This window comes from Pelmatolapia mariae, linkage group LG23 (assembly GCF_036321145.2).
Source record: "Pelmatolapia mariae isolate MD_Pm_ZW linkage group LG23, Pm_UMD_F_2, whole genome shotgun sequence".
Taxonomy (NCBI): Eukaryota; Metazoa; Chordata; class Actinopteri; order Cichliformes; family Cichlidae; genus Pelmatolapia; species Pelmatolapia mariae.
The window spans coordinates 31,487,059-31,497,039 of NC_086246.1; the positions used below are offsets into that span (position 1 = coordinate 31,487,059).

The 9,981-nt window shown below is 38.0% G+C and overlaps 1 protein-coding gene across 1 annotated transcript; it reads right to left on the minus strand.

Moving 5' to 3' along the window:
* Window positions 1-772: 772 nt before the first annotated feature.
* On the minus strand, window positions 773-8,273 carry LOC134621229 (coagulation factor X-like). Its single transcript, XM_063467658.1, has 8 exons — window positions 8,249-8,273; window positions 7,762-7,922; window positions 7,486-7,510; window positions 6,548-6,679; window positions 6,120-6,400; window positions 5,812-5,929; window positions 4,933-5,120; window positions 773-1,180 (listed from the first exon to the last, which is right to left on the minus strand). Exons 1-8 carry the CDS (start codon window positions 8,271-8,273, stop codon window positions 773-775), a joined length of 1,338 nt encoding a protein of 445 aa, XP_063323728.1.
* Window positions 8,274-9,981: the final 1,708 nt, after the last annotated feature.

Sequence of the window (9,981 nt, forward strand, 5' to 3'; positions counted from 1 at the left end):
CTTTACTCTGAAACCTGACTGAAACGCTTCAGATAAACCATTCCTCTACAGAAGATTGTTTGTGCTGTTTTACAACAACTCTTTCAAGATGTTTTGCGATGAAAGGAAGGTTGGAGATTAGCCTATAATTAGGTAGGAGAGCTAGATCCATTTTGTTTGCTTTACTCAGAAAAACAAAAGGAAACAAAAAGTGTGATTTTAAAAGGACATCACGCTTCAAACTATTGCTATATTATTGTTATATTGCTGAAAGTTTTTTAAAATTCAGCTCAAAGGCTAATTTCTGTCAGCAACTTGTAAAGAATACATAGACACAGACATGCTTTCCATTCTCACTTTAATCATACTGACCAACAAAATTATTAAATCAAGTTTCAATGGATATGCCATGTTAGTGACAGTTTGTCCCTTTAATGGAATCAGTCTGAACAGAAAGAGTTAAACAGGAATTTGTGAAAAAACTGGAACATCAAACAGAGATCAAGACCATACAGAGCCAAAAGTGAGGGAAGGTTGGACAGAAATTCATCTCAAATCATGAATTTGAAACAAAAACAAAATATTGATGTTACATAAACCAAATTAAAAATATAAAAGGGCCAAGTGTAGTACCCTGAGGAACCTCATAAACAATTATTGACTCTAATTCTCTCTGTCACATGTGGGACTTGTAGCTCTTTGTCTATAAGGATAAACGTTGTTTCTCTGACTTTTCAGAAGGGATTACATGAGAGGCATAAACTGTGAGTGTTGGTGGATGTTTACAAATGTTTTACAGGTAAAGCCTTTTTATTGCAGGATGCTGACTGCCGCCATTTGTGCCACTGTGCACCAGCTTCTTGATACCCTCATGGATCCATCGAATGTACTTGGACACCCGGGTGTAGAAGCTATACTTGCCCTTGCGTCCGCAGCCTTCGCCCCAACTCACAATGCCAGTGATAAAGTGGGTGTCATTATAACGTGTGATGTGTGGCCCACCACCATCACCTTGGCAAGCATCCCTATATTTGTAGCCAGCACAGAACATCCTATCAGTGACTAGATACCGAGTGGATTCGATGCAGGTTTGACGGTCCACGTAGGTTACAACGAGGCGCTTCATGATCATGGATGGAATCTGAGCCTCCCCAAGACGTCCAAAACCACTGACCACAGCTACTGGCTCCCGCATCAGGACCTGAAATTAAAGGTAAAAAATTTATCCAGAGTGGCAGCTGTCTTTTTCTGATCCTGCATTTATTTTATTTTTCGTGCAAACATGGCATAACTACAGTTATGTAGTAACTACAGGTCTTCAACTGGAGTAGACACCCAGATAATTAAATGTTTAAGCTTAATTTGTGGAAAACACAAAGGCCTTCTTTTAAGGTAGATAAAATAGAGTGACTGCTCTAGCTTGTGGGAAAGTCAACCCTCAAAGTATTTGACCATTGGCCAAGAAGAAATCAGATTTAGGCACTAGGCTTCCCACTGCTGGAACCAACTACTTACAGATGTCAGATTTGCACTATAGCATTTAAAGATGTTAAAAGTGGGATTATTCACTGCTGTCTTTAGCTAATTAATTAAACCATTCCTTTATATCGCAATCATACTTGAATATTTTTATTTTTTAAATTGAGTTTTCACTCTTTACTCTCTAATTTATATATCTGAACTTAAATCTATATTTTTAGTTCTGTGTTGTGAAGCACTTAGAATGACTGTGGTGTTTCAAAGGTGCAACATACAATAAATGACATGTTTATATACAACTGTTTGCCCGTCCCTGATTTTTTTAAATTTATTGTTGCATCTTGTGTAGCACTTCTTGTGAAGGTGATATTGTGAGGGTGCTGGGGAGCATCTCCCTCACTAAATGATGTACGCACTCACAGTGTCTGATAGGAAGTTTTGATTTTGTTATGCTTTTGTTTGAAGTCCATTAACCTCTCTCTCTCTCTCTCTCTCTCTCTCTCTCCCTTGAAGTCAACTTCCTGAAGGCCTTAGTCATGCATGGCTGTGTCCCAATTCAGGGTATGCACGCTTGAAGTACGCATTTCAAGTGCGAGTACGTCACCGTCACGCGACGACGGCTGTCCCAATTCAAAGTGCACTTCAAATGCATACTCCAAATGCGCCGTCGATTTCCCCAAATATCAAGCGTGGTCCGGTGCACGCTTCGTGGTCCCATATATCCCACAATCCATAGCGCAGCGGTGGGTGTGGATAATTTTGCCGCAAAATACGGCAGACGGGAGCGGCCGAAGAGTGAACTGGCAAAAGTAAGTACTGAATATGATGTCACTTATTTATGTGCGAATGTTTAAGAACATTAAAACATTACTGTTGGCCACATGTCGGCAAAGTTATGTGACATTAGTGATGTTTGTACTTTCAGCGGTAACTTGGTTTTAAAGCCTCTACTTCTAATATATGTATATATATATATATATATATATATATGTATGTATATATATATATATATATATATATATATATATATATGTATATATATATACACATACATATATGTATATATATATATATATATATATATATATATATATATATATATATATATATATATATGTATGTGTATGTATATATGTATATATATATATATATATATATATGTGTGTGTGTATATATGTATATATATATAATAATAATCTGACAATACATATGATATTGTCCATATTATATTAACATTACCACAGTGAGATGACTTTAGTCTCATGAGCAACATTAGCTAATTATTATTTACTAACTAATCTTGAAATGACTGTTCAGCACAGAAATGAAGCTCAACTATCATGTTTTACAGTCCCGTGGTCTCAGCCTCAGATACTCGCGGTTAGTATCATGGTTGCTAGGCAACCTGAACAGCGCGACGAAGGCTAGACCGTCCCATTTCACAAGCGTCTCACTTCCGCACTTCCCGTACTTGTAGTACGCACCGTACGTAGTACGCGTAGTGTGCGTACTTCAAGCGTGCATACCCTGAATTGGGACACAGCCATGGAGTGCACACATGATTATGGCCTAATGATGTTCACCTGAAAGGAGTTTTCCAATCACCCACTGATAGTGGGTTGAACCATCTGATGAGAGCTGAGGGGGTAGTGGGTTGAATTTTCAGTTTGATTTGATTTAGTTAGTTGGGATATTGTTTAGCGGGGGGTGTTTTGTAATCAGATATTTGTGAGGTGTGTCAAAATAACTGCAATGTTTCACTGTATAGGTTTTTGTAGTTGGGCTGTGTCGGGGTGGGAAGACCTTTTTACATTTTATTGGTGATGGTATGACCAGCATCTATTTAAGGAGGGGTTTGTTGAGAGGCTCAGGGGTTATTTCTAGATGTGTTGCTGGTGAGCATGACAAAAAAACCTCTGTACCACAAACATGAGAGAATATATTCAAAGTTTTGAAAACAATTGAAGGCTCGTGTGGTTGTTTTTTCCATTTGGTCCCCTTCACATTGCCTTGCCACCGCTACAGATATATAAACCAAATTTTACTTACCGACTTTTTTTTTAAACCTTCTTGCACATTTGTCACATTCACATGTTTTAGATCATCAAGCAAATTTTAATATTAGTCAGATACAGTTTTTAAATGATGATTTCATTTAAGAGCGTAGAAAAAAGCTATCCAAACCAATCTGACTCTAAAATGAGTAACTGGTTGTTCCATCCTTGGCAGCAAAAACTGTGATCAAACATTTGTGAAAAATGACAATGAGTTTTTCATATCACTGAGGAGAAATATTGTGTCACTCTTCTTTGCAGAATTGTTTTCAATTGCAAAGACTCAATTTATCTCAGATCTAGTGTCCACAAATACCCACAAGCCTCAGAATTTAAAAAAAAGAAAAGTTTTTAACCCTTTCACGCATAGTGGTCACTACAGTGGACAGCTATTCAAAGGCTGTTTTCTTGCATTTGTGTCAGTGTTGATGGTATACTTGCACTTAAAACACTACATTGGACAGTGATGTGTCACTCCATACCCTGCCACCCACTGGTCGTTTAATGTTACTATAAATGTATGTATAGCTGTATGATGTGTTTCATTGAAATTATTGTTATTTAACCCTATCGTGCATGAATTATGACAACTTCGATCAGGATTTTTTTTCTTAAGTGTTTTTATTCATCTTTTCATGCCTAAAGATGAATGCTTAAGAAAAAAATCCAGATTGCAGTTGTCATAATTCATGCATGAAAGGTTAATCATGTTATCAATCCATGTAATAATGTTGGAGCAGTACCTGCACTAAGTATGTGTGATGATTTTGGGGCATTTTTTACTGACAAAGTTTCAGCCATTAAGTCTTGTCTTGTCATCTATTGCCTCAGACCACGTTGCTCCTCTGACAAACTTTGATAAATTAACATTAGAAGCAATCTGAGCACTCCACCCTCTACATTGATGGGGAGGAGGTAGAAAGGGTAGAAAACTTTACCCAGTTACCCCAGAGACTGCTAGTAAACCACTACCGCTCCACCATCTAGAGCCTTCTGACCTACTGCTGTACACGCTGGTTCAACTGCTGTACTGTGGGGGACAAGAGGAAACTGCAGCGGGTGGTGAGGGCTGCAGAGCAGGCAATTGGCACTTCACTAACCCCCCTCAGAGAAAACTATACTGGTAGACTTCAGCGGAAATCCAGTATCATCATCAAGGACTCCTCGCACACTGGACACAGTGTTACTGTGCAGATACTTACGTTATTGCGTATTACACACATTCCCTGAGTAGGTACCCTTAAACTTACGTCTATTTTTATCTTCTTCTCATATCCTAAAACAATCTCAATGTAAATCTACATGCTGCCAACAGAGAGAAGCCAAACTGTGTTTCATTGTTCTTGTAACAGTGACAATAAAGATCTATTCTATTCTATTAAATGTGGAGTAAAATGATGACACTAGCTTAAAGTTCCACCTTTTTGGCAAAGTCTTGCTCAGGAATGCAGACTGGCAGGATGAACCTCGTGAACTTGATAGGTGTAGCCAGTTTGATGAGTGCAATGTCATTATCGTGGGTTTGCGGATTGTAGTTTCTGTGGGCGAGGACTGCTTCCACTTTGTGGTCAACTTCAGTACCTTCATTCACTGACCTGTCAAACTCACCTGTATGTAGAGAAACAAACAAAACACTTTAATTACAACAGTCAAAACAAAAATGAATACATATATGACACCTACAAATTTTTAGTCACAACTGTAATTTGTTTTCAGAATTTACTGATGTAAAAGGACTTGTTTTATTGCAGTCTGGCACTGATTTTTAGTTGGGGTTATGGAGCTGTAATTGCATGATTTTGCCAGAAGGGGGACGTAGCGTTGAGTGCGATAGGCTGCTGCAATGCTCCCATACTTCAGACAAGGAAAATTCTGCAGACAGAAAAAACGATATCATAAAGCATGTAATAGACACGCCAGTCCATTGTGTCCAGCCTGGTTCTGCCAGGGGTTTCTTCCTGTTAAAAGGGAGTTTTTCCTTCTCACTGTCGCCAAAGTGCTTGCTCATAGGGGGTCATATGATTGTTGGGTTTTTCTATGTATGCATTATTGTAGGGTCTGCCTTACAATATAAAGTGCCTTGAAGTGACTGTTGTTGTGATTTGGCGCTATATAAATAAAATTGAATTGAATTGGACCTGTGCCAAAGAAATTATAGAAAATATTTATATAAAAGATTTATGAATTATTATTAGGCAGACAGTCATCATTAAAATAAAACTTAAGCAGGTATTTTTGAATCTGAATGTGATGACCTAGAATTGCACATGAAGGTTTGTAATTGGCTCATCAGACCTACCGAGCCTGACGTTGAAGTCATCTGACTGGTTTACACAGCTGGCAGCTGTCAGGATGATGTTTTCATTGAGTATTGTTCCTCCACAATAAACTGTTTCATTTTCATTGAAAAGGAGGGCCTAAGATATGAAAACAAACCATATAAAAATGAGACTGTTAAACCTGTCCAGAGTTGGAAGATGTGTGAGGATGACAAGCAATGCTATGAACTCTGTTAAAAAACAAAAAACTCACTTGAGAGTGATAGTCTGTATCTGATCAATATTTTTAATGCAAATAAAACAACTTCATGTTCATATGTGTCTCTACCTGCCATGGACATTCTCCTGGTGGACAATACCCTGACTGGCGATGTGACTCATCTTCTATTTCAGAGTCAATCAGACTTTCCAAAGTTGTCCAAGTCTCTGCTGGAATTTGGGTTCTGTTTTCAGATACTAAATCGGACATTAAATCAGCATCCTGGATCGGCTCTGTGGAGTTGACACTGCTGTTAAGTGCAGTTATATTCCCCTCCGTTGTTTTTGTCTGATGGTCCCTCAAAACAGTCTGCAGCGCTTTGGGGAGGATGAAACCACATCTGATGGTCTCTGCAAGAGTTTTATATAAATTAGACGTTGGATTTTGTCACCAGAAAGCTTAATTTCACTATTTATAGTTTCTAATGTCTGATCTGTGATGTATTTCACTGCTCTGCTATCAGAGTAAAAGACCAGGTAGATTCTTAAAACTCTCACCATTGAAATGGCAGGATTTTTTATCAGATGCCAGGAAGTATCCATCAGCACAGGAGCACTGAACACTTCCCTGGATCACATTGCAGAAATGTTCACAGCCGCCATTTTTGTTCTTACAGAGCTGAGGAAGAACTGCAAATACACAGACACTGTTAGGATTCTGCACTCCTCCTTGTGTGTGGCAGTTAAAGTGTTAACAATTCAGAGAGACTTATGCTTAGTTATGCTTAGCATCTGAACAGTCACCACATCGCCAGTATCCCAGCTAGGATTAATGTTAGATTCGTATCTATCTCTTCATGTACAATTTTCACCTATTTGAAATTCGTTACTGTGATTTCTGTCCATTTTTGGAGACAGCTGGAGAAAATATACCAGAGCAAGGCTCTAGGCCCAGATAACATCAGCCCCAGTATTCTGAGGACCTGTGGTAGCTAGCTAAGTGTGTTCCTGAGTTAAATTTATAACCTGAGTCTGAAGCAGAAGAAAACATGTGGTTCCTGTACTGTAGGAGCTTATACTCTTTGTTATTGTGGGTCCTTTACCTTACAATATAAAGTGCATTGAGGCAACTGATGTTGCTATTTGGTACTATATGAATTGAAAGAAAAAAAGAAAAATTAGTACTATCAGAGCTATCATGAAGGTAAGACTAGTCTTGGCCTGCCTGAGGTCTAAACATTTGTTGACCCTCTGCAGTTTGCATACAGATCCAGTCAGATTGTCTGGTTGACGCTATCTACACAAGTATAAATTGTATAAATGATGACTGTTACATGCGTATATTTGTTGCTTAAAATCCACACTTTATAATTTAGTAATTAAATTTTCTTTTCATTTGGCTTCTTATTTTTTTTTCATTTGGCTTCTTATTTTTCTTTTCATTAATTAAGCAGATGTAGTTGAACATATAGTAGCTAATGTGAAATAAAACTCACCAGAGTAAACAGCCCAGAAGGTTTTCTACACACAAGAAAAAAAAAACAACAGTTAGAATTCAGGAGTCATTAAACAGGACTCTTTATCATTTTTTCTGTTTTTTTTTCTAACATTTAAATGTAAAAAAAAAATTCAAATCTAATAACAAACATAACAGCTCAGACTTGAGTCTGCAACTGAATTTTTAACTGTGTATCACGCACTCTAGTAGAATCTAAGAATGAAAATGCAGGTGTAGAAATGAGCTAAATAGCTCGTTTTTAAATGTAACCAACTGTCTTCTGGGTGTCTTCAAAGTACTCGCGAGCCTCTTCAATGTTGCACTGTTCCTCGTAGCACTCCCGCTCCAGGTTCCCCTGTCTGAACTCTTCCATAAACGTATTGGCCCGTTTGGGCCGCAGGAACATGGTGTTAGCCTCCGGAGCTGAACGAAACACTGAAAACACAAAAGTGTGAATTTACAGGTTGTTTCCTGTGGCACATTTAATCATAACTGGAAGAACCGAGCAACTGAAAAACTGGAGGCTCTGCCATGTTAGGTTAACACATAATGAATAACTAAAACTAACTGAAGTGTTAAAAAGTCATGAGAGGATAAAAAATTAAATAATCAGTCATTTAATTTCTACTGGTGCTTTGACAGCTTTGATTATAGCTGTTATATATTTATTTTTGTCTACAGTACTTTTTCAAAAATCTTAAGCCACGCCTCTGCTTGGCTTGGCTCTGTCCCCCACTGCAAGATAACAATCTGCAACTCACCTTGACCTGTGCGGTCCCCAGTCATCCTCCTAGCCTCCCCATGGTATCATACAAACTCTAATAAAAGACTTCAAGCAAACCATTCCCTTTGGTCCAAGTTTGGCTTTTGCTCTTGAGACAGTTTATCACCAGTTGCACTGTTTAATGGCATGACATGATCTATAGAAAATGCCAAAGATAACGCAGTTTGACAGACATAAAATAGTATTTTTGCACCAATGAGGTGATTCCCAAAGAGCTATTAGCTCTTCAAATGTGTTCTTAAAAAATGAAGACTGAACAGTGAAGGCCCAAATAAGACGTGGCAAACTTTAAAGAAATTACAAGAAAGCTGCCCAAGAGAGTTCAGACTGTGCTGAAGAATTTTACAATTTATAAAACGTGTGTTTGCACATGTAAATAAATTTGCTTACAAAGTGTAAAGAAATGAGCGGAAGTCTTTTTTGCACAGTAGTGTACAAATTCATGAAGTCACTGTTTAAATGTGATTTGAATTAAGAAGATTAGAAGTCATGATATTAATGGATTTATTTATACTTTTAGTATAATTTAAATAAAATTTAATAATTGAATTTAATAACTATTTAATCACTATGTTTAAGGCTGCATTGGAGGTTACAATTTTTGTGTGTAATATTTTACTTAGCCATCCCCATTTTTTTTTTAACCACTAAGTTACTATAGTGATAATGATGCTATTTTGACACAATAAGGACTAAATATTGTCTGTTTGTATAACCTATAACATTGGACACACAGCAATTTTTCTAATTATTACTACTGTAGTAACAGTAACTGTAGTAACAGCAGGTTTTTATACCACTTGAATATTTTCGGCAGTCAACTAAGGAACACCAATAACACAGCAAAAGGTCAAAGGTCACTCTTTTACCTTTTCCTTGACTGAAGACCTGAAGGAAACATTGAAGAAGGCAGAACAGGAGAAGAGATGCAGACATGATGCTGACCGCCATGACACTGACTGCACTGCTGACACACACACACACACACACACACACATGTCTGGTTTGCTATCCTCGTGGGGACATCCCATTGACATAATGCTTTCCCTAGCCCCTTACCCTAACCCTAACCATTAAAAATGAATGCCTAACCCTAACCCTTACCCTAAACCTAACCATAACCTAATTGTAACCCTGACAGTAAAACCGCATTTTGAGTGTGAAAATTGCTTTCAACCCCGAGGGGACCTGGATTTTGGTCCCCACGGTGCAGAAAGTCCCCACCAGGATAGTAAAAGTCAGATTTTGGTCCCCACCAGGATAGTACGAACCCGTACACACACACACACACACACACACACACACACACACACACACACACATACACACACGTATGCACACACATATATACACACTAGTGACTCACAACCAGTACAAACCGCAGAAATTGTATCATGTTTTTAACAGTCTGTTAAATGGAGTTCATTTATATCTGGCCTGAAATAAAGATGTCAGTCTGGTCCCAGGTTGTTTTACTGGTGTGCATTTTTGTGTACATATAAACATCCAGTCCTTATAAAACTATTTGTTTTTGGACATTTTATTCACATGATTCTATAAAGAGTTAAAAGACCACGCAGTTTCCCGTAAACGCTCTGTTCTTGAAGCGGACTCTGGCCTTTCCTTTAAAAACAAGCAAAACAAGCAGAAGGTCCGACCTCTGAAAAATCAACAGTCTCCATGTTTGTTTGTTTGAGGTAAACAAGGATA

Excerpts from the sequence above, each read along its gene's own strand:
- LOC134621229 (XM_063467658.1), bottom strand. The coding sequence starts at position 8,273 with ATGACTGGGGACCGCACAGGTCAAG. Across the intron at positions 6,680-7,485 it reads CTTCTGGGCTGTTTACTCTG|TTCTTCCTCAGCTCTGTAAG; the intron begins GTGAGTTTTATT and ends GTGTATTTGCAG. Across the intron at positions 5,930-6,119 it reads CAGGAGAATGTCCATGGCAG|GCCCTCCTTTTCAATGAAAA; the intron begins GTAGAGACACAT and ends TTCATATCTTAG.